The sequence below is a fragment of the Poecile atricapillus genome, chromosome Z, assembly GCF_030490865.1.
Source record: "Poecile atricapillus isolate bPoeAtr1 chromosome Z, bPoeAtr1.hap1, whole genome shotgun sequence".
NCBI lineage: Eukaryota > Metazoa > Chordata > Aves > Passeriformes > Paridae > Poecile > Poecile atricapillus.
Genome location: NC_081289.1, coordinates 55,759,455 through 55,785,355, shown reverse-complemented (window position 1 = coordinate 55,785,355; position 25,901 = coordinate 55,759,455). Strand labels below are relative to the sequence as shown.

Here is a 25,901-nt window from a genome sequence, read left to right as displayed (position 1 = left end):
CAGCACAGGCTGGCATTCCCACACCACTTGTTGTCAGGAGCATCCACTCAGGCTTTTGATGTCTCCAATGTTTATTCAATGCACTTGACACTTTTAAATCTAGTTTAGTGTAATTTTGCTTTTGATGGGGTCTTTTAACATATGCAGCAACAGACTGAGGGAGGACAATTTCAAAATAAAAGATGTTCACTCATCAAAAGCTGCTGTAGTATTCAGAAGTGATACAGTGGCACTCTAGTCCCTAATACAAATAATTTGTGCACGGTATACAAGAGATTTCCAAAAACTGCACTGATGTGTAGCTGCAGACAGAACACAGTCAGGAAAGCATGGGGTTATCTTCAGAAGATCTGTACTAAAGCTGGGTTTAAATAGTGGTGTTTTGCATCAGTCATAGCAAAAATCTGCAACAGCTGATGAGTACTGAGGTTTCCAGTATTTGGACAGAACAGAACCAATTCGTTCCTTATTCTGCTAAAGAAAGACACAGTTCTGTGAAATACATTCTGGGCTGACATGGATATTTCAACTGTTTTAGGTGGGAAAAAACGGGGTTTATATGCAGCCCCGGGGCCAAGATTTACTTGGCTGCCAACTGAAGCATTGCCTGGCCATGCTGAATGGGAAAGGTGAGCTGATCCCTGCGGGTGGGAAAGAAGTCAGGAGAGCTGCTTCTCAGGGCGCTGGAAAGTGGTTATCAGCAAGCTCTGCCTCTGACTACTGACATGCTGTCAGAAATCTGAGTTGTTACTGGGATTGCTGACATGGGAAAAAATTTGAGTGGGAGAGCTTTTGAACTTATTGAAAGCTCCTCAGGCCCTCTTCTTTCATCATCCTGCTGAGCTGCTGAAGTAGGATGTTGATGGTGTGGCCAGACTTACAGGATCAAGCTAACTGAGGAGGACTTTTAAGAACCTTCAAAAAGACTTATATATCATTCTCTATTTGGATTTAAAGATATTGGAGAGCCATAGCTAGGGAGGAAATCTCCATTGCACTAGCCAGGAAGGCTAAGGCTAACACACTCAAACAAGGCTGTATGGTGGTGATAACAGTAAACTGATTTGTAGTTAAATTGCAATGAATAAAAATAGGGAAAAGGAGAATTTGCAGAAATTGTGAAATACTCATCCAATATAGGCTTTTTTTTTTGTACATCAAATACAGTTTTTGCTGACTTTGTGGACATATTCCCAATGCAGTCAGAGAGGAAAAATGTGTACTGTGGGAAAGGAAGCCCTACTCAGTAGATGAGAGTCAAGAGTGACCCGGTCCAGCCATATTTCACAGAAGATGAGTTTCCCTTTGCCCTTTCTGCTGAGTATTTCTGAACATGAGCTGCCAAAGGAGAGAAGCAGAGCTCAAACTGAGTATTCTAAATCACTCTTTAGGAGCTAACTACTGTCTACTTTTCCCTCTAAGTTCAGTCAAGTTGTGGTTGAGGAAGAGAGGGTGAGAAGAGGTAGGGAGAACAGGTGTGAAGGAAAAGTGATATCTGGGAAGAAGGTGTTCATATAGAGAAAAGAGAAAGACTATCCTGAAGGGAGCAGGAGGGAGCTAGAGGCTGTTGAAATGCCTCAAGAAAATAAGTAAGAATGAGATATAAGAAAAAAAGGAGAAAATGTCAGGTATATGCAACTATATATGGAAATAGGTTCAATAAGAAATAGCACTATTAGAAAAAAATATTTCCTCCATATTATAAGTATCTTATTTAAATGGAGAATATATTGGTGTACAGGTAAGAAACCTCTGCAAGGTTTCTGTTTCTTCAAGTGATCTTATTCCTCTTAGGCTGTGCTTTTCTTAAAGCTCATCTTGTTCAATTTGAGTCAGTAACAATGTCAACTTAGAAATAAAATTTGGGTAGCCTCCTCAGTGGGGAAGTATGAACCACTAATTACACTAAAAGAACAGAAAGAAAAAGGGCCCAATGTATGGAATGTGTGTGCATGTATGTATATGTATATTATACATACATAAAGTACTTTTATAAAAAAATATAATAATTTCTTCTGAATTCTGACGTTTATGACAATCATTACTTTTTTGGAAATTTTACTCATGGCTGCTGACAGGATCAAAATGTGGTTTAGACTTTAAAGGTATCTCTTATTGCTCTGTCCATGTGCACAGCTTCCTTGAGTTGTGATCTGTCTTTATGTGTTGAATATGATTTATAAGGCTGTACCTACCCTATCAGAGTGGCAAAATGTATGGAATACAGGTATTTGTGACAGTTGATTGTTTTGGTAATCTTAGCACTGTTTGTGCTATGCCTCTTTGGCTATGGAGCAGTCTCCAGAAAACCATGTCCACCATCATAACCCCAAAGTCTGTCTGCAGGATACCTTGGTGGAAATGGTGGGCACCAAGTCTGTCTATGTGAAACATGGAGGTTTCAATATAGCTCTTTGGTGGGGGTAGAGGACAAGGCATGTTTTTGTTTCTGCAGTGTACTTCTGACCCTCAACTACAAGTCTTCTTTTTTCTAGTCTAAGATTGGATAGTTATTCTTTTGAACAATCCTCAGATGGTGGATAATGCAATTACATTTGCTTTTCTGTGTTTCAAACCTGAGATTTTCAAAAGGGACAAGTAAGATTGTACTTTGACAGCCAGTTTGTACTTTGTCAAGACACTGACAATTAGGTACAAGGAAACAGAACACTAGGTTATTTCTTCCATCTGAATAATTTTTATCACATAATTAAAGTAATCATTATTGTTGCTTTGTTTCCCTCCACCTCATTCTCCTCCATAAATGTTTTGCTTTTTTCTTCAACTTTTCTGCTGGTAGCAACTGGACTTAGCATTTTGCTGTGGTAATACAGGAAATATTGAACTTTTTGGAAATCGCTTGACCCTAGCTAATGTTTTATAACTTTTAAGGTTAAAAGCTCAAGGTAAAACTGTTTATCAGCCAAGTCTGATTGTTTTAAGAATGAAAGAAAATTCATCTGGGCACAAACAAAACAGGGATACTTTTAATTTTCCTTTTTCTAAGTCTGTAGTATATGGGTTTAAGATGATGCTTTATAATCCCATATGAATTGTGTGTGCTGCAAAAGGAATCAATAGCTATGGTGATTCATAGGGATTTTCTTAATGCATTCTGATATGTGGTATCCAAGTCTTTAGCATGGGACAGAGAGATTACAGGAAAGCTGGGCTTTCTGAGCCATAGCTGAAGGGTAGGCAATGCACTGTAGAACATGTGGAAGCACCCACTAAAGCAATGCACATACCTGTCTGGCCAGCTGAGCCCCTGCTCACACATCATCATGTTGTCCACAAGGGTGGAGACAGCTGTCAAGAATACAAAATTTACTTTTCCTCCTCATGATATTTTTTGATTGCTTGTATCTCATGATAAGGTGGCAGCATGGGTAGCAAAAGAGTGGCACTACTGCTCAGGTGGTGGTGTAAGCTGGAGTGGCCTTGCAGTAAAAAGTGAATGCAAAGATTAGAGTTCCTTTAGCAGAGCATCCCGTCTTGCATCCTGCTGAGAGCACTGTCCCCTTCACAGAATCATTAAGGTTGGAAAAGACCACTGAGGTCACCTTTGATCACCACCCTGTCAACCAGAGCTATCACTAAGTGCCACGTTGTTGTGTCTTGAACATCCCAGGGACAGTGACTCCACCTTCCTGGGCAGTCTGTTCCAATGCTTTTCCCTTTCTTCCTGTATCTCATACTTCCTTCCATAGTGATGGTCTCCTAATCAGAAAAATTTCCATGTATGAATGTATGTCCCCCTGGGCAAGTCGCTGAAATTGCTTGCTGTGCTCTCTCTGATACAAATTATCAAATGAATGTAAAGAAAACCTGATTTTGGCTGAGGGATACTCTGACCTACTAAGAAAATTTGTTACTGCTGAATAATAATAAAAACTCAGCTTTCTTAGTTCAGACTAAAAGGAATGCACATTTTTTTGTAAATTTTTCTCAACCTCATCAAAAGAGATTAGAGTTCCAGTCACTGACGTGACAAGCTCTAATGAGGAAAGTGGAGCTAGAAAAAGTGAAATATCAGAGTTCACACTGTGCTCAGCAGAGTCTGACACAAGTCTAATATATTGATACACATAATTAAGTGTGGGTTTCACTGACAAGTAGAAAGGGAATTTTAATAGTTAAGAAGTCCCTAAAGCTGTCTGACCATCCTTGGCTTTCTGTTTGATCCGATGATTGGAGAACAGAAGGTTCTGTAAAGGAAGAGCTACCAGCAATTCCCAAGCTCAAGGTTCCCTCCATCCCCCCTCCTTGTGATTTGATCTCAGTATGAATATTTCTCATTTGATCTGCTGCTTCTTCGGTTTATCATTCAGTGCCTGGGCCTCAGTTGGGCTTAAAATATTTAGAAAGAGCCTGCCTAAAGATGGTGGATAAGTAATGTGCAACTGCTTAACCCGAGGAAAACCCCAGTATTTAAAATGGTGTGGAAATACTGATCTAGAACTCCCATACTGAGAAAATGCCATTGTTTAATATTTATCAATAGAATCCCTTGCACAGAATATTGATGACACTTTGAGCTGTCCTTAGATGGATTCTCATCCATTCTGGAGTTACACAGCATTGCACAGTGTGTGACAAGATGTACTTTGGTTGTAAAAATATTCCTAATGCATAAATATTCTTTTAATGTTTTGCCCTAAGGTGCACCCCATACTTTCTGTAGTGGTGAATATATTTTGTAGATGCTGCATCTATTGTGGGATTTGAGATTGGGATATCATATTATTATTTTCTATAGTATCCCTTGTGTATAATTAAAAGCAATGGCTTCTAATGAGTCCCTTACCTACTTCAACCCACTGGTATGAACCTAATCAAATTCAAACACTTTTTATTTGGTGCTTTATATTATACACATTCTTCCTTTGTCATATCCTGTTCTACCAGGGCAGAACAGCAGGTCATAAACTGAAATACACTTGCTGTAGCATGTCTTGTTAGACTTTGTGAAAGATACTTTCTGGCAGGTGGTGATGCAATGGAGCTTCAATAGTTTGTCACCCCATTATCTGACACTATGCAATTACACGTATTAACCATAAAAAAATACATGTACTAGGGTAATTCAATTTATTCAGACTACTGTAGATGCTAGTCCATTTGACCACCAGCAATATCCTCAGAAATAAGTGTGATGGATAATTACTGTGTTTGTAGTGGAGAGGAAAAAAAAGAGAAAATCACTAATGAAAGAGAAGATTTGCATGTTTGATTTTAACCCCCATATTTCCACTGGGCTAGCAATTGCATCTGTCTCTGCAATTTTTCACATACCAGACCAGCTTATGATGGTTTCATAAATAATTTTGTTGGCAACAAATGGAGCATTGATCCTCATTTATGTGCTTTCATGAAAATATCAGTGCTGATCATTGAAGTCATATTCTGTACAGGAATATGTCTTCAGAAGGTAACTGGCAAGAGAAGCAAACACAGTGAAGGACAAATAGAAAGAAAAAAGTAAAATAATCTATCTATTCCTGCTTAGAAGCATTTAAGTATGATATATCCCTTTTCTTTCTGTATTTGGGGCAAAAAATAGCTGTGTTTCATTTCATCACAAAACCCCATATCTTTGCATAAAACATGTACAAGTATATGTGGAACTTCCAAAACATTTCAAACACCCTATCCATTACCTCCTTATCATTAGGTGTACGAATTGCAAGCACCCTTGACAGAAACTGCTATGATATTTACTGCAAATAGAATGAATTGGAATAATTCAAATGGCTTTAAAGAAATCCTGCCTACAAAGTGAAAGCAGTTTATGACAGCTGATTATACTTTTCTTTTTTCTGTTTCCAAAGCTTTTTAAATTCTACTAAACCTTTTATAACTAGATGCATTTTAAATTGTCTTCATTTGGGTGTAAAACATGTGTTTTCTTGCTTTTGCTCAAGTTAATATCAACCTATTTTTTGTGGGGTGAGGTAGATATCAGTGGTAATTTCTGAACAACATGCATTGCTTGACACATAATAAATATTGTCATCGAGGGTCCTTAACTTCCAGGGAGAATGTATTAATCTAAATGAATATAGATTAGAATTGCCTGAGTTAATAAATATAAACAAATACATGAATTTATCTACTGGGAAAATTTATTGTTGTAGATCACTCCTACTCACAGTAAAATCCATGGAATGAGGCTGATTCAAAAAACTTCATATGTTGAAACTTTTCCATAAAATCAGCTCTGAGCGGAGTTGATTTGTAGTTGGTGGAGTTGTCAAGATGTCATCCTTGCTGCTCTGAGCATTGAATGGGCCTTCTCACATCTTCAAAGGCATTACTGAGTCTTACTGTGTTAGGTCTTCACAGGGTGATTTAATATTGGTTTATTCTGAAATGAATGAAATGAGGTATGTAATGATGGCATGGGTGGCCTCCCGAGTGTTTGTCATCGAGGGAAGGATGAGGACGTCAGAGGAGGACACTGAACATAAGGCATCTTAATAATCATGTGTAGCCAAAGTGAGTGGGATTGTGAGATTCAATGGAGGACATGTAGTTGTCTACATTATTGTTCTTCATAGTGTGCAGAACAGTTGAATTAATCTCCCAGGCTCCCTTTATAGCCAGTGGAGAGAAATGTTCCAGGGTGCATTTCACCTTCTCCTATAGTTAGTAATAATAAAAGACATTTTCAGTATTGTTTGGTATACAGCAGGATGTTATTAAGCTTTATCAAACTCTTTTGAATCTTGAAAGCCCTTCCTGAATGACTGGCATTACTGTGTTGCAGGCTGATGTTTTCCACCAAACTAAGGTGGTACTCTGGCTGATGGCAATTAAAAAATGTCACTAATAGCCTAAGTATTGTGACCTCGGCTCTCCTCCTGCAACTGTTCAATCTAGGCCCTGAGGATTCATTTCACTGCTGTGAATTTTTTGTACTCACAAAGAACTCTTTCTTGCCATACAGAAGAGGGAATAAAAATCTTGAAAAGACAGGGCCATTAATGATTAATGATAGACATTTAAAATTCAAAAATTCATCAAGTTGAAAACATGTTTCCACAGTCAAATTTTATTCTGAGTACTTTAACAGCTTTGCAAGCTGTATTAGTTGGTGGTAAAATGCCAGTTGATATTGAGTAGTCATTAACTTAAAGTTTATTGACCTCAATTTTTTTAGTTGCAATTATTACTATTTTTAATGTGCTATTGCTAATATTCCTCAAAAGAAACAAAAAAAAAAAAAAGACGGCTCAGTGATGAGAGAATGGAAAAGAGAAATAAAGTGCTAGTTGATATGTTAAAATTAGTAGTGCTAGGACTGAGTGGGTAGTGAAACTGAAGATGAGTGATTTAAGCCCATTACTCTGTGTGACAGTACAACATAGTTACTGCTGTGAGTGGAACTCGTGTCTAATTTTAAAAATTGATAGTAATTCCTTTCTCAAGTCTTTTTCCTTATGGGCTTTGCTCATTTCACTGCTATTTTGTTCCCAAATCATGCTTTCAGCTGGAAGACTGTGTAAAGGAAGATGGCATATGAAATGGCCAGCTGATGCTTTACATTGTCAAATGTAGCATGCAAATGGATTTGAAAGCTCAGTAAAAGGGTTCTAGTGAACTTTTGCCTTAAACTTGGAGAGCATGTAATTCAAAAGAAAGCATGCTAAAAATTGCCTGCTTTGGTGAAGACACTCTGCTGGAAGGGCACAACTAGGTCATGTTTCCTCTGTTATCCTCAGTGCAACTCTTCTGTGTTTTAGGGTTTGGACCCCAGCACTGGACCCCCCAGACAGATCCATAGGAATGTTCCTCTACGAATAGTCCTGGATTCAGGATGAATCCAGAAGAGTGGGTGGCTCTTGTTTTCAGTGTATGAGGAGCTGAAAGTGGTTTACCACTTGGCTGAAATAGATGGAAAATTACATTAGCTACCTTTGACACTTCTGAAGTTGTCCACACTTCCTCTGTAAGGGAGTACAATTCTGTTTTGTAGTAATGCTCGTTGCTTGTGCTGTACTGATGTCATTCCTCATTTGGAGAGCTGCTACAGTCGTGCTTGTGGATGGTCACTTCTGAAAGTACCTGCTCCATCTTCTCTAATCTTCTGGGAAGGGGAGATCTTTAGAGACCGATTTTAAGTCAGCTAGGAGATGCATACAGATAGATGCATGAAAAAACAGACTTCTGGGCTGCTGATTTTGGCTTGAATGTATCTTCAAGGATTAGGTGATCTGCTTAGTTATCAGCAATGTTGGGGATTTTTTTTGTGTGTGTATTTGGGTTTAGTTTTGGGTTTGTTTTGGTTTGTTTTTCTCCAAATTGTTTTATTTTTTTAAGCATACTGAATAGTTTTCTGATGCCAGTGACTGAACAATAGAAATGAAATGAAGCCATCACTGACTTAGGTTAAAGGACTGAGGGATCACGAGTAGTTTGAGCAGTAGCTCAGTAAGTATCAGACCATTTAAGACCAATACAAAACTAAAATTGGATTTTAAAACATCACACAAAGATTTTTTTGGTTTTCAGCATTTAATAGAAAGCTTAAGGTGTAAAATTAATAAAAATAACACTTCTGTGAATTAATCTATATAATAATTTCAAAAACTTCAAGTCTGTCACCTACTAGAAGTTGAGTTTATGGGCAAGTTATAGGTTAATGGGAGACAGTGGCCAAACCACAGGTTAGGAAAGAAAAGGAAAATCATATCAATGAATAGTCAAACACAAATGCTTTTAGCAACTGTCAGTGAATGTGACAGATGTTGTGCAAGAACCAATTCAAATGTGGTTATATAATCAATTTTTCCCCCCCAAAGACAGGGAAATACACCGTTAACACTGATATATACCACTTAAATACAATGTAAATGTTACAGGTATTGTATTTAATTTTAAAAAATTATATTGAGAAATCTAGAATAAAAAATAAAACTCCTTCTTTACAGGTTTCTTTCAAAATGCAAATTTATATCTCAAGAGACCAGTGGAACTTAAAGTAGCAATACAGTCTGTACTTAGGGAATTTTAAAAACACACATTACTGAATTGATAGAGCATAACAGTTCCCTTGCTTAGGCAGCATTATGCTCCATCTTGTAAAATGTACTTGGGGAAATGTAAAATGCTTTATTAAACCTACAGTCCATAACTAGAGTTGTTACGTTTTAATGTATATATTTTTCATTCATGGATTATTGAATCACTAAATCCAAAGAATTGACCTCATGCCAAAAAAATTTCTTTGAATCTCATTCTCAGTCTATTTACTTCCTATGTAACTGGGGTATAAACCAAATTCTCAAATTTTAAAGATATTTTTCAAAGCTACCCTATATAAAATAATACATTTAAAAGCAGGCAAGGGAGGAAGTTACTATTTACTTTTGCATAAACTGCTTTCAAAAAAAGAAGTCCATGAAGCATTTCTGGGTGGGAGTTCTGCAATTCTGGGGAGAAAACTCTTGAACATGGTGTTGCTTATAATCATGAGGAATATATACAAAAAGAAATGAGGAAAATAATTATATATTTCATTGCAAAAACCATTTTTTTTCCTCCAAACTTATGGTTGGTTTGCTGTTTAGAGAGTGTCTTTCTCCTTACTTTCACATGATGTGTTGTTCTTTCCTGCTAGTGAAAAGCTGGCAGATGTTATAAAACAGTGGTGATTTAAGCTTTCTAGTGTGCACAGTGATTTCAGAGTATTGTGTTTGTGTAGTGCTTGCCTTCTGTTTTCTTCCACTATTATTAGAAATAACTCTAGGGAAGAAGTTGAACTGCAAAGAGCTGAAAAGTAGGAAAGGAACATCTCTTTTCTGCGTTTTTCAAGGCTCCAAAAAAAAGTGGTATTCGTAGTACATAAAATATCTCTGTTGATCTGAAACATCTCATTGCTGTGGCTGAAGCAACAATTCTACAAACACACGTCTAGGATTTGTAATTCGTCTCATGCCTGAACAAAAATGAACTGGGAGAGTTAATGGATATAAGTCTGTGGTCTAGGCTTCAAGATTTTCACTGTAAAAGTAACAGACGAAAAGATTTCTTACTGGCATTGTGTTGATGTTATTGATGAAATAACTTTCAGCAAAGGAACAACGGCATAATATTTGTGAAATGGAGCACCAAGGAGCAAAATGAGTTAAGTCACAAAGATTGTCTTTATTATTTTCACATCTGTAAAAAAAAAGACTGTTTTAGAGAGTCAGAATAGAACAAGTTTAGAAAGGCAATGATCTGTACTCTAAATATGCATAATTGCATTATTACAGGCCAGAAAAAATTTGTCTGTAAAGAGGTAAAGATGTTTCAAAAACTTTCTGAAAGAAAGGGAATATACAAGGCAAGTTCTGTAAGAAAAAAATATCCTTTAGTTTTACTTGGAGTATTTTTTCTTTGTTAGTAATTGATTTCCATGAAATATAAGCTCTAACTTTTTCTGTTATCCTTCTTTCTGTTCTCTTCGGTTGTTATTATAACAACATTTCTGATTTTTATTCTGAGGCATTTCCATGTGTAGAAACTTTGTTAAAGAAGAATACAGCCAAGAAACATAAGAGTTTATTTTGTTAGTTTCTGACTGAGAAATGATTGTGCCAACCCTTGGGCAATTAACTGTTTATTCAGGCTGTATGAATATATCTGCACTGTCTGTGCAGCTTTGGTTCATTATCAGACTCCTTGAATTCCTTGCATTTGCCCCAGGTCCCTGTTCTGTTTTGTACTGATGAGGAAGCACTGAACAGGACATAACAGTTGCACTGAAACCTTCTACTCTAACATCTAATATCACAGAGAGCATTTACCAGAGCACCTGTTGCCTGGCACTGCTCAGTTATGCTCTTGACAGAATCAACTTAGGAGCTCCGTTCAGATTGCTTTCCTGAAGACTATTATATGTTTTGTGACATGAATTAAGCACCTCTTAGTAATACAGATCACAATGCAATGCAAATTTGGAGTATCTTTTATTTCAAGCTAAGGACTGTTTAATCAGTTTTCCCATTTTAAATAAGAAAACAATTCTCCTTTTAAGTTAGAATAAATGTTAATTAAATTTTCTTGCACCAAAAATATTCTTCAAAGTAAGTGAGTGTTGCTTACAATATCTCTTCTGGGCATTGATGAACCATCTCTATAAGACAAGAGTTAACAGAAAACCACTCTTGTTTTTTTTTTCCTAGGAGAATAAAATCATATTTTAAAATGTATTGCAGTTATTTAGGTTCATTTCCACCAAGAATGTTGAGGTGTCTTCTACAAAATTTACCATCCTTGTAACTTTTCTCATTCTGTATATGAATGTCATGTACAGGTAATTTTTTTAGGTGTGTGGTTTTTTTTCATCAGATAACTTTTACTATTTAATACACAGCCTTCATGTTCTTAAATCATACACAATGAACTATTAAAACTGGAAAATGAAAAACCTGTGGCAGAGAAGGCTTGAAAAATAGTTATAAAATGGGAACACACATTTTCCTGAACACAAATAAAGAAATGGAAATAATCTACATTTTACTTGTCAAATTTAAAGAATCGCAGTCTTCATAACTGACCTTTTCATTTTCTGTATAAATAGGAAGAAATTTTTCTTTTCTCCCATTTATTTTTACTCCACTTGTTTCTATTAAGGCCAGAATAAAAAAAGAAGTTGTTATGTTTACATGTCAAGAATCGTGACATCTGGACCAAAGCTGAATGCATTATTTCTTGGTGAGAGCGTTACACAATAAGGCTAGACTGACATTATACGAAATCCGAGACGCTTTCTGATCAGCTGATTTAATTAAACCGAGATATTTGGTTCCGCACAATGCCTGTGTATAATCTATTACAAGCCTTTCAAACGTACAAGTGTGTACTGTAAAATGTTATTAGATTGGCTTGCATGACTTGTCATTCTGTTTGCAGATACCTCAAATCAGCTATGCATCTACAGCTCCAGAACTGAGCGATAACACCAGGTACGACTACTTCTCTCGAGTGGTCCCTCCAGACTCCTACCAAGCACAGGCCATGGTTGACATCGTGACAGCCCTTGGGTGGAACTATGTCTCAACGCTGGCTTCCGAAGGCAACTATGGAGAGAGTGGTGTGGAGGCGTTCACCCAGATCTCCAGAGAAATCGGTGAGTGTGTGTTCATCAGGTTTGGTATTTATAGCTGCAGAGTTGCAGAACATCACTGAGATCTGATTAGGTGATCAGAACACCCGTGGGTGTGTTACCTGGACTCAAGTGGGTGATTTTGCTTCTTGCATGTCTGCCAAGGTGGCAATTCTGGCACCAATTTAAGAAGAGAGGCAAAAAATATTTATCTCTTGACCCTTTTGGAAAGGGGCAGCTCCTGGATGACTTAGGGGCAAAAAGGAACCACATGCTGGACTACAGCCAGATTTGAGGAAATGCAATTTTTGATTAATCTTAAGAATTATGGTCCAGTGAGAGCTTTTTCCGTGTTCCAGCATGGATAAACCTAGAGGTTTTAATTTTGATGAATTTTCAAAACAGCAAAACCCCTCCCCTCTGAAGTAAAAGACATAAGCTTGCCATTCTTCCATCATAATAAAATGTGCTGTACAAATACAGGCACTATGACAAGTATATTTAAGTCCCTGTGATGCTTTTAATTTTTTTTTTTTTCACACTTTCATATTTTTTTCTGGCCTGAAAAAAAATGGCTGTTTCTCAGGAACAGTAGGTTTTGGACACCAAGGAAAAAGATGGTGAGTAGCAGGTGGTTTGAAAGAGGGTGGAATTGGTCTTTCACTAAGTACAGCATTAAATGACAAGTAGCCTTCCCCTCCCCCCACAAACAATTTTCCTGACCTTTCTGGGACAGGAAGTCTGGGTTAATCTACTAGATTAGACTTTCAGGGCATGTACATATAAACTCCAGTTCTTTAGAATCAACTTGGATGAGAAAATATGATACTATCTTCCACTTTCACTAACTGCATGTGAATATAGAGAGCATCTCTTTCTTACAGGAAGGCACATGTGTGTTTCAGGTGCTTATGCTTGAACCATAAAGGTAAGTGATTACTTGCAAGAACTTGGTTGTAGAGCAAAATTACAGCCATTCTTGAAATCAGGGAACCAGTGTATGTAATATGCTCACTCGTTTAACTGATAAATGTTTTTTCCTAGCTTCTGATCATGGCTGTCAGCTTCTAGGTGTCTTCATGGGAGAGCCAAAGCTATCTACTGTACATTGCTTTGTTCTGGGGTTAGCAAAGGCATGGATAATTCTTTCACAGTTCATATTTAAAATAAATGGTTCATCTATGGCAAGTAGAGTGGCTTCTCCAGACACTCACTGAATTCATTGGCTGAAAAATCATCTTTTCTTGAAACCATCTGCAACACAGCTAGTTCTGAGTTCTGAAAGCTGGCAAATCAAATAGGGGACTTTTTATTGTTTTGCATTTCCAGGACTATGAGAGAACTTCAGATGGGTGCAAGCAAAAACTGTAATTACATTATAACCACAATGACTTGAGTTTGTGTTAGCTGTATCTTCATTGATCCTGTAATAAAGTAGACCATTGTAGTTTGATAAATAATTAACATGAATAAGATAAATAAATATTAACAGGGTTGTGTATATAAAGCAGTTAAAATTATGAGTAGGTGTCCTAAACATTACAAGATCATTGTAACACCAAGAAGCATAGTAAGTTGTGATTAGTGGTTTGCTTTTTTTTTCCCCTTGAGATTTAAGTTTTCTATTAGAAAACTTGATTTTTTGGCAACCTTTGTGCTCCCAGCAATTTACCAACTATTGTGGTTATCAGGGACTCTAATAGTTATGAAGAAAGAAAGCAGAGGGAGGCAGGACAGACAAGTAATTTTTATTTCCTAGAAAAATACTCAGGTAAACAATCAGGGAAATCATATGTAACCACAGGGAAATGATTGATAACCAGTGCAGAATTGTTAAGAACAAATAGTATCAAATCCATCTAATAATTTTCTTTGACAGGATAACAGCTTATAGCTGGAGAAAAAGCACTTGATGTGTCACATCTCTCAAATTTTGTAGTGTTATCTCAATTGTCACATACAGTATTCTCCTGAGCAAATCTGGCAATTGTGATCTAGGTGTAAATAGGCTGGATGCAGACCTATTTAGAAAACTTTTCTCAGAGAGCAATTAGCAATGATTTCTGTTTAACTGAAAGAATGTGTTGTGTGTTATTGGGCAGTTGTTTAAGCTGGATCAGGTACGAGCCAATATTTTCATGTTAAACCCAGATGGACTTGGAATGAAAATTACTGTAATATCTGGAGGTGACTTTAAGGTCACAAGGACTAAAGCTAGGACTATGAGAGTATCTAGAAGAAATCCTTAGAGTCCAAATCTGAAAACACTGTCTGGAAAAGGACAAATTTAAGACACCAACAAGGCATTTGGCTTCTGCAAGAAGGATCTATACAATGAGGAATTCAGACAGACTGGTCAGAAAATACTATTTTAAAAAATGATGCAGGGATGATAGTAAATTATAACATATATTCCTCATGTTTTAATGGAACATGCAGGTGGACATACCATCTGTAAAATAATTTGAGTCATCCTCCAAGTTGTCTGTCAGTTGTGGAACATCATTTTGATTCAGTACAGGTTTTGTCCCTCACTTCAGAAAAGGTGAAACTCCTCAAGCAGTCAAGAACAAGGACAAAATCTCAAAAATGTGGTCTGTGAGGAACTGCTGAGCAGGGGGGCTTAGTTCACCTGACGAAGAGCTGACTAAGAAGAGGTGATAGAAAATAATGTTTTCAAACAGTCTTTTGCAGAAATGTAGAGGACCACTTGTTCATCTAAATACAGTGTATGTACAGAGAAAGAATGGAATTAATCTCTAGCATGATTCTGTCTAGGTTTGAAGAAAGCCCCTTTTAATATTTAAGACATTAAATATTCTACCAGCTTGCCTGGGGACATTTTGGAGCTTCCATTGATAAGGATCTGCAAGAATGCATTAGACAAACACCTGCCCATTGGTTATGTAAGTGTACTTAGCTCTTGCTTGGGGCTGGGAGGTGGAATGGAGATTTCTTAATGTCCCTTCCAGCTTGATCCTATTATCCACTGTCTACAGACTTTTCATCTGAGCCATAGGGCCGGAAATGCTTTTAAAATGGAAACTGAATAGTATCTAACTATGAGGTCTGAGTCTATGTAGGTTTACAAAAATCATAGTTTAAGACTGCACACAACAGAAAAACTTGGCAGGTCTGTGTTAATAAACTGTGAGTTAAGAGAACTTAATTGGGACACTGTGCCTCTTGTGCAGCTGGCATACAAATGTACAGGACAGCTCAACTCCTTGCTGAGTGCTTCACGTCCTGCTTAAGATAAGTAGCCAACTACTGGAAACAAAATGAATGTGAAGATCAGCATAATGAAAAGGAAAACAATTGAGAAAATGATGTAAAAAGTATTGATATATTAATTTCTGAAAAAAAATGTAGTGTATGAGAGGACATGTAAGATAGCAGATTTAAAAATATAAATAGGAAAGCTCATTTCTCTGGTTTATTATTTTTATTGTGTTTTAAAGGGGAGTGGAAAAAGGCCTAGGGTTTTGCCTAATTTTAATAGACAGATTAATTTAATATACTTATTTAATATAATTTTTGACCCTTCATCTTTAATTTCCAGTTTGATTGGCCCTCTGTTCAAGTTCTATTTCTTGATCAGTAATAAAAGCAAAAAGGAAGAAACAGGCTTTAAATGAAATGTAGAAAACTGAAAAGGTCAAAGTGGTGCCACCCTGACATGTCACCAAATATATTACATATCAAAATCTGCTCTCATTTTAATGACAAAGATCCTGTCTGGGACAAAGCAGAACTGGAAATTAAATATTTTACATGACAACGATTGGAAGGAGATTATTCCAACTCATTCTTCCACACATTGTTTGAAGACAATGATTAAATTTATAGAATTTTCTATTCCCATTAAAAAGTTAATGATACAACTGTAATCATTTTGACATCATGATCTAATCATTTTGGTACATTGACCAAAGGAATGAATTCATACTAATTGCTTAAGAGTTTAAGCATTAAACTGAAACTTGACTCACTGATACAAATTAAAATGGGGAAAAAAGGAAGCACATTTTACCAAGTCTTCATTAAACTGTCATGCTAAATATTAGTCTTCTATTTACTTTCTGTTCATTATCTTGACCAAATAAATGTTGGAAAGTTTCTGATCCAACTTTATTTTAATGGTTCATTTCGCCTGTTGTTACAATCCAAATGAATTTACCATTAGAGAGAAAATCATGGGATGGTTTTCCTTTTTTTTTTTTTTTTTCCCAAAATACAAAACCACTTGATTCAGACAAATTTCTTTATCTATTTGAGTTCAGAATACTAGAATACTTGCTCAGTGTGATGTTTGTACTGGAAAATGTAACAAATCTACAAATAATATATGAAATGCTACATGACAAATCTTATTTGCCACTATTGGTCAACTGCTGATAGGTCCTGGCAGTGAAACACATATGAAACTCTTAGTAAAAGAGGTAGAAATGATAAAGGCAGGTAGTGAAGCTGATCATTAAGAATAGGTGAGAAACTTCACCACCGCTTGCTCCTTTTTGCTTGTAAGTTGATTTTGCATGACTTGACAGAAGTATAAAGAAGACAGCAAAGAGCATTTAATCAAAGAGCATTTTTTCATCTTTGACTTGTCAAATTAACAGCTTCATAGCAACTTTGTTCCAGAGGAGAATGATGGACTTAATATCAGCGTGTGACCTTGAATGCATGTTTTTAGGAGCAAGGTTCTGTGGTTTCACCTACTCCTTTTATATTGGTACATTGCAGTTAACAGCATTTTTCTGAGTTGGGATTACAATTCCTTTATGATCTTTCATAATATTGTATCCTTACAGTGACAGTGAAAACTATATATTAATGATAATGAATACATGTGTTGAGTGAATGCTACAGTGGCTTTGATTGTTTCAGACTTCAACACAGGTAGCTGTATTTTGTTTACATAGGGAATGGTCTCTGACATTTCTTTGACATGGTTCTTAAATCATGTTTATCTCTTGTCAGTTCTTTCAGGGTGTTTACAGTTGTGCACTGTACCTCTGCTTTTATCCAAGTTATTGGATTAGTTCTTCATAGAAGAATCACAGAATAGTTAGGGTTAGAAGTAATTCTGAGGATCATCTAATCCAACCCCCTTCCAAGGCAGGGTTGTCTAGAGCAGGTTACAGAGGAATATGTCCAGGTAGGTTTTGAATGTCTCCAGAGAGTCAGAATTACCTTTCACAATATTTGGACTTCAAATTTTCATTGGAGAAAGTGGAAGTCTATTGGGAAGTGTCAAGGAAGCTTTGAGCAGGAAAATAAAATTTAAGGACTGTAACATTTCCTTTCCACTCAGATTTTGGTTGATAATTTAGAAATAAGATGGGTTGCTGTTAAGCTTAGTTCACATTTCCTGAAGCAGTCTCTGCATATGTTTCATATAAAGCTAAAGCTATTTGCATTTTGTTAAGTAAGATAAATGGACTTCTCCCACACCCCCAAGATAGTGTTTAATAGAAGATTAAAAAATCTTGCAACATGAAGATGAAAGAAATACAATACATGAAATATAACCTATTCCCCAGAGAAATTTCTGCTTTAAAGTCTGTTTTCAGGCATAAAAAATTAATTTTCACAACTAATAATATTCTAACATACCCTCACTAAGGGTAAACAGTTTAATTCAATTTTAAGTTTTATTTTCATATTTATGCAGATAAAACTCTATTGATAGCACTGTATTTCAAGCTGCAAGCTGTAATTAATAATAACACTATATAATTGGCTACAGGAACTTCAAAGTAATGTTGAAAAATTACAAAATCAGATGGTAGGTATTAATATTGCAAAAGCTTGAAAATTACTCCAGCAGTTTTTAATATTTGTACCAATTAGTACCTGATAAAGAACAGTATAATTTCTAGGGATTTAAAATGAAGGACTATTTTAATTTCTCTCAGTGGTGCTAATCAATGTTATATTCTTTAGCTATAATTATTTTTTTTCTCTATAGTTTTAGAGAGATATCTCGGAGCAGTAAGCATACTTTCTGTGTATGCTCTCTGACCCTCCAGTAACTGTGGGAAGAGAGACTTTAATACTCTTGAGGTGTTTCTTCTTCAGTCAATTACTTAAGGAACTTTTAAGATGTCCTATAGGATGTACATTAGCTATAGTACCATAAGTACTACAGAGGTCTCTGTAGCAGGACTTTTTTCTTCCTTTTGCTTCATGTGAACACCAGATGTTTGCATTGGTTGTGAACACAAATTCAAAGAATAATAAAGATGTACAGGAAAGTTTATTTCATCAGTGCTTTTAGTGCTGTGGCTTGTTTGTAGCCATTTCAGACCTCTTAGTCATGATATCTAATTAAATTTTTAAAATGTATAAATAAAAAAAAGTGATACTAATTTTCAGCAAATAGTATTATTAGATTAAAAATTAGATTCAACAAAAATATTTTTGTTGAAATAATAGTGTGTGATGCCCATAATGAACATACTTTTTCATGAAGAGAACTGTTTTTATCAAATGAGGAACACTTTCCTCCTTGCAGACTGGAAAGCCTTACTGTCTATAATCTGAAGTCAGTAGTTTCAGGGAAACCATTTAAAATAAGATGTAAGGTGTGCTTTTTTAATACTAGATATGGAAAGACATCTTAAAAGTATTAAGGGATAGTGGTATATTTATTGAGGTTTAAATCATTAGGTAAGATCTTTCTAAAAGAAAAGGCCAAATTTAGAAATCATTGCTTAAACTGTAGTCTATACTATGCTCGAGACGTCTATGATTATGAAGGATCTTTTCTGGCCATATAAACAGTTATTAAAATTTCTGAAATAAAAAGGAAGATAAATATATAGGTTTTAATGTGTCATTTGATCACTGAGATGACAGGAATAAAATATCTCAAGTGCTGCTATTCTGTGTATTGGTATGTGTTGCCACTGAGTTAGTAGCTCCTCACAGACTTTGTGCCTTTTTTTTTTGCTAGGAGTCCAAAAGCAAACAATTCCCACATCATTAAAAAACCCCTGTGAAAACAAAGTTAGGAAATGTCTTAATCAAAATGCAGTTATTCTAGTTGTTTATGACTGAATTTCACACAGTCCCATTAACAGGATGGAGATTTTAACTCAATACCAGTAGACTTTTTTGTGTTAAGGAAAAGTATTTGTAAAGTGGACACCGGAAGGATAATCATCAAGGATGCCCAGTAAGATTTGTGATCTGAATAAAGCTATCCATACTTTGCTTTTGTATTATGAATTCTGTGGTGAATGACAGAGGAGAACTATTGGAAAAAAAATGGACAGCTTATCTTCCATGGTGGAAGAATTGTTTAAAAATTAATTTAAAAAAATCTCTTAATAATAAGTCTCAGAAGCTTTACAGATTTTGCCATAAGTGAGATTTTTCCCCTCTATCAAGAACTGAGTTCCTCTGTCCTTTATTTTTTTTACATAAACTTCTGTTATTGTCACTTCTGCAGAAAGCTTGTTTTAACACACGATTCAGCCAAGCACTTCTGTATTGCAGTGCTGTGAATGACCAGGGGTCAAACAGGCAGACTGTGGCATAACCTTGACCAGAGCCTGTGTGAGTGAACTTTGATAACATTTAATGGTTTTGCTTTGCCAGCATGAACACACTTTTGTAAGGAAAGCCTGTATTTATGGGCACCATCTGAGTAAAACTGACAGGAAGGCCCACGGTGACATGGACTTGGGCTGTATTTACATGATTCTTTTGTTAACATGCCAAAGGGTTCACTGCATTTGAATTATAGTCTTGGTTATGCTCCTATCAGGAAGAACTTTTTCTGATATCATAGAATATTCTGAGTTGGAAGAGACCCACAAGGACCATCAAATCAATTTCTTAAGTGAATGGCCTGTGCAGGGATTGGGCCTTCAAAGCCTTGGTGTTATTAGAATCATGCTCTCACCAGCTGAGCCAATCTCAGGGTCTTCTGTAGTCTAGAATCAGTCTCATTCATGTTAAGAAGGTACACCTGATAAAGAAAAATTGATGAGGCTCTTGATTTTTCTAAGATTTCTTTTGTCTCTGTATGCTTTTGATCTTGAAATGGTTTCTATTAGTTTTAAATATTTAGCATTTTTTTAGAAGGCTTTGCTTTCTGCCTGGAGAGCTGTAAGTTTTAAAAATTGTGTGAGCAATGCATCGTGATTGATATTAGCAATATACACTTAGTATCAGGTCTTTTGTGATCTGTGGCTGCCGTTAAAACAATGAAGCACTGGAACTGTCAGACAGAGCCAGACACTGCGGGTCAATATCTTGTCTCCAGTGGTGGCCTCGATACAAGGGACAGAAAGACACCAAAATCTTACTTAGTCACTGGCAGAAATACCCAAGGAGTGTTCTGTAACCCCAGGTATTTAGTGGTTGATTCTTAGATTTCCTGAAGCATGAAAATTTATATCCATTATAATTTCTTTCTGTTACCATCTTAACCTCACTTGTTAAATATTCTTTTGTTTGGCTGCTACAAATGGTATACAGGAGAATCCAGTTAACCTCCTCCATAGTGTGCCCTCTTACTTAACTCTGGGTTATAAGATATGAAGTAACTCAAGTTTAATGATTTCTATTGTCCCTTCCTGGATCCTTTATTTCATTTATATCTCTGTTAAACTGTGTAGTAGCCATGACTGAACACTCCAAGTAAAGCTTTACTGTTGATTTATGTAGTGTCATTGTAATCTCATTTTTATTCCCAGCCCCAATCTTTATGTAACCTGACAAATTGTAAGCTTTTTCTTTTGGCTCCTGGGTATCAAGCAAATTATTTCCAAAAGCAATCTGTTCTGACACTCAAAGTTATTAACAAATGGCAACAGCTGATTTAGAACCCAATGATGTGTGTGAACAATTTCAGGTATTTCTGCCAGCCTGTTCTCCACTGTATTTGTCAGTAGTCAATATTTTTCTATGTCATACTTGTTTATCTATCTTTGTGAATACTTTGCCTCTTCTCTCTGCTCTTGTTTATTTTAAATAAGTGTATACCATTTTCAAACTTTCCAATCTTTCTGTTCAATACACTCCCTCTTCTTTTGAAGTGAATTGTGTTAGACAAATCAAACCCTAGTAGGCATTTCTAGAGCACATGTTTATTAGCCTTTTCTAGTGATGAGTTTTCACTGTTTCTTTCTATTCCTTCTGCTCATTGTTTTTAATCCTCAGGAGTCCCTTTCTGTCTCCCCACTTCCCAATTTCTGTTTGTCCAAAAATCTTCCAAAAACTTTATTATGAATGTTAATATTCTTTATGTAAAGCTGATTTATCAGTTTTGGTAGTAACTAGTGCTGCATACTATCTAAGAGCGGAATGCAGAGAAATTTGAATTTACATTATAAATGTATCTTTTACAACTGTATGCCTCTCCTAAATGCATTTATTCTTCAAGGTGCTTTAAACTGTATAGGATCATATCTGCTCCTGAGCCTCTGGTACTGGTAGTTTGAGGCTGAAGGCTAGAAACTTTGCTAAGTTGAATTTTTGTTATCGTCCAGCTGCACATAAAGCCACTGACTCAGTCACATAGCCCATGGTCTTTCAAATATTAGATTAGTCCTAAATGAAACTTGGAATTTCTCTTTCTTCAGAACTCTTGACAACTGATAGTTTATGAATTGAGACAGAGGGAAATTGCATTATGATTTTTGTACAAACTGCTGTATTACAGCTGAAGCATATATTGTTCAGTTTTCATTATAATTTTATTTTTGAAAGCTATAAAATGAAACAGAAAATGAATATTTAATCTGATGGCCTTGCAATTATGCCCTCTGATATTAAAAAGAAAAAATGAACAAGTGCAACTGTGATTTTTTTTTCAGGATTTTTCTATAGTTTTGTCTGAATAGTAATATCTATCAGGAAAAAAAAAGTCATAAACACTAATGATACTCAATAATTATCTTTTCTTCCTTCCATAGGCTAAATGTTGTTAATAAATGGTGTATGTACATGATATATAGTCTACTTTCCTGGGCAGTCCTATGGATATCTGGGCAACTGTTGAAGCAGACAGTGCTGGGTGTTTTTGTTTGTTTGTTTGTTTTTTTCTCTGAAGATAAAGCAAAGCAAGAAAACTGCTATTCATCATTCAATGTTTATGTAATAGATATGTGGCTTTATGCCCATTGTTATTTACTGTACTGTGATTTATCTACCTCAATAGTAGGTAGATGATAATAGGAGATGCCCACTATCTTTCTTCCTTTGTGTTTTGGTAAATTTCAACATATTCTGGGCTTTACCAGTGGTATTTTCACTTCTCATTTTATTCCTTTATGACTTTCCCTACTTGTTCTACTGTTTGTGTTGTCACTGGCTGCTATTTTTAATATGCCATGCTAACACGAGATTCTTGAGCTTTGCTCTTCTGAATGATGCAGAGGGGTAGACTGAGTTGAATGTTACAATGCTGACAGAATTCTTGCAAGATTAAATGCAAAGAATGTCTGATTGTAAATGTCATAGAGATATTTTTGTCTTCATTTTACTTATTTTCTTTCTGTTGTTGAAGGGCAGGGGTCCATATTGTGCCCTGAGTCACAGTAAGGACGTGTTTGCTATTAAACATGCAGTAGGGTAGCTTAGCAGTAACAGCTCTCTCTTGGATGTTCAGACTGGGGTAACCCTTCAGGTACAAGTCATTCCCTCAATTCTATTACCTAATGAACTTTCCACAGAGTTCCAGAGAATTCTATTCAAAGAATAGTATTTCAAAGAATTGCTCTTATTTTTTTTCAGAAAAAACAGGTGTACTCATCTCTAATATTTGGAAGGACTCCTGCATTGTTTTTTTTTCTGTTATAAATGCATGATTTTTATGCAAATTGCAAGCTGTGATACCACCACTTTAAGCTGGGATGACAGAAATACGCATACTGTGAAAACTTACAACTTATGAAAAAAGGTAATTTTTTTTTCTCTTGCCAGAAAACAAAGTGTTTCTTAGGTCCTCTCAAGGACAGAGTTTTGTATGATGAAAACAGAGTCATTTATTCATCTACTTTCTTAAATACATAATGATTAAAGACTTTTCATCACTTTCTAGACGAAACTGAAAGAGAACTAATTATTTAAAATGCTGACATTCTAACAAAAATGCCAGTCTGTCTTTAATATTCTTTATAAAAGCAGGATATTTTGACTAGACAATTAATCAAGAGAATGGGTTACAAAACAATACCCTTGAGTAGCACAGGTGTCATGTAGATAAATCCCTGTGTTGCTGTGTCTGTACGCATCCCAAAATTTTCCTGCCGCATCCATCCGAAGCATACTCTACAGGAGCATACAGGAATGCAGATTGCCCTTCACGTGCCTTCCTAAGTCACCTTGTCCTTGGGATGCTTGCTGAAGTGCTGTGATTGGGTTGTCACAGAGAGAAGAACAAAATTTCAACCCCCTTGCAAACACAGGAGCAAGGGGGTTGTAGATTTCAAAACTGAGGACTGAGTCCATTGAAATGCATGCATCTGTGTAATTTGTAGGTGTTAGGGGAGCGATGGAGGGCTAAGAAAAACAAAAATATCTCAACACCTTGAGGATTCCTACAAACACTTATGCTGGGAATGTTTAACTATCATTAAGTGATCCATGAGAATTATATGATGTAATTAATCCCAAGGATGTTAATGCTCTCTAAGGTAAGATCAACCACACCTGTTTGCAGGAGTACCAAATTGTGATCTAATTTTTTTTATAAATGGGAACAAAAAGTCTGAACTAAAGTTGTGGCTAAGTTCTTTATTTTTTATAGTGATTCCTATTTTCCTGTTAACCTATTTCCCTTTATTTTGAGGTTGGGTGGATGGGTGGGTGTCTATGTACCTTCTGTATGGATCCCTTCGATACAGCATACAAATCCTGGAACATCTTAGGCCCCAAAACAATGAGAGGGAATGGTATTTTGTAGCCCCAGGAAATAAGCAACCTTCTTTTTATAGAAGTTTAAGCTGAAGTTTGGTATGAGTACCATGAAACCCCGCTTTCATGGTAGAATGGGAGGCTGTAGAACTCGTCAGAGCTTGCCCATGTCTTTGGTGACTTGGCAGAGTTCCCATGGATAAGGGGAATAAAGCAGAAACTGAGCCCCCTTTTTCTGCTGTGTGCAGACAGGAGCCAGATGAAGGCAGTATGTCTGCATGCCATGTGCATTGTCATTCATTCTGCTGGCATATTGGATTTGCTGTGAGGCACATTACAACATTTGCTAGGGCCAGTAAATTGAGTTATATGACTAATTATTTTACCTAATATGGTAATGCACTTAACGAAGTGCAGATAATCATGCTGCTCAATTTATAAGAATTATCAAAACTCATAATTAATTCCATTATATTGTGGTATTTTATGGATTAAATAATTTCAAAGCTTTTTTAATTTTTTTTACAGGATCATTAGCTTTGTAAGCTATAATGCCCCTTTCACAGAAGTGAAATGTTAAAGCCAATCTGAAGATGTTCTTTCTATTGTTAAAATGCATGCAAAATATGTGGTTTTTTAAAAATTGTTTTCCTCCAGTTAAGTGCAAAGAAATTGGTTTAATAATTAAAAAATAACTTAGAGTGGTATTCATGGCATAAACTTTTACAGACTTAGTTATGAACTTTTTATTGTAGTTAACATGCATTTCACTGTTAAATCCCTTAATTGTTTTGATATTTTAATTAATCAGATGTACATGAGTTGGCAGTGATGACTGGCAGAGGCTTTTAAAGCCAGGGGGCCTTGAGGATGCTTTTCCTCCTGTGTGGACCTTGATAGCATCAAAACTCTTGGTTGGCTGGGGAAAGAAGGATTTCATGTGACAGCAAATGTTCAGTTCAGATGTAGAATGACTTTTCAAAGCGATAGCAATGTTAATGTCCAGTTTTTCACAATAATATCCATGAAATTGTAAGTTTCATTAACAAGGGTCAATTTAACTGGGGTTGTCTTATCTTTCTTTGTCTTTCTGTGATAAACAATTTTGAAGGAGACAGCTTTTTGGAGGAGGACATTTGGATGTGTTCAGGAAATGCGTTAGTGATGGAGGAGCATCAGTTCCCATATGTACACTTGCCACAGGCACTGGAAGCTAGTGACAAGCCCCTCTGGGCTACCTACACATCAGGTGTCTCTCAGGAGGAATGGTGAAAGGCATTCAAGGACTACTGTGCTTGCTAGAGAATCACTTTCTCTTTCCTTCTAAATAACTCTTTTTGCTCATTTTTTATTTCTGTTGTTATACAGGCATGGAATACCTTGTGTAAGAAAAATATTATGTACAGGCTTAAATGGTAGAATACATAGTGTTCAAATGCTTTTTTCCCAATTACATAGTTTACACAGAAGAAAACAGGGCAAATGAAAAGTGAAAGAAGGGAAAGAAAGAACATAAAGAAAAAGAATGCTTAGTGTATCTCCTCTGTTATCTGTTATCAGCTTTGAGTTTATATTATGTTCAGTCTAATAAAGTGCTTAACAAAATGCAGCTATGTTTTATTAGGAAGTGATACTCTAGGCAGTGTAATATATTGCTGAACAGGGAAGTAAGCCCCTGAATTCTGTCCAGTTTGGTTTAATTTATGCACAGGAAGAGAAGGAAAAGAAAGCAAGATTCAAGAGTGGACCTGAGCAGTTTATAAAAGGGACTGTTCAATGCATTTGCTTGAGACAGAGTGGAATCATACTCAGAAACCCAGATAATCCTTTTGCACATTCTCTTGGTCTTAGGATTTTCTCAGGCTCAGGGACAGAACAGCTGTGCAGGCTCAAAGGTTGTAAGTTGAGTTTGGGTTCTCTCTGCCCCCTCAAA

General features: G+C 36.1%; 1 protein-coding gene across 1 annotated transcript in view; it reads left to right on the top strand.

Annotated features, from left to right (window-relative positions):
- The window catches only part of LOC131572874 (metabotropic glutamate receptor 8), a 305,043-nt gene that overhangs the window by 44,640 nt on the left and 234,502 nt on the right, over nt 1–25,901 (top strand). The window contains exon 2 of the mRNA XM_058826282.1: nt 11,902–12,118. Coding sequence (XP_058682265.1) covers nt 11,902–12,118 — 217 coding nt within the window. The remainder of the gene's footprint in view (nt 1–11,901; nt 12,119–25,901) is intronic.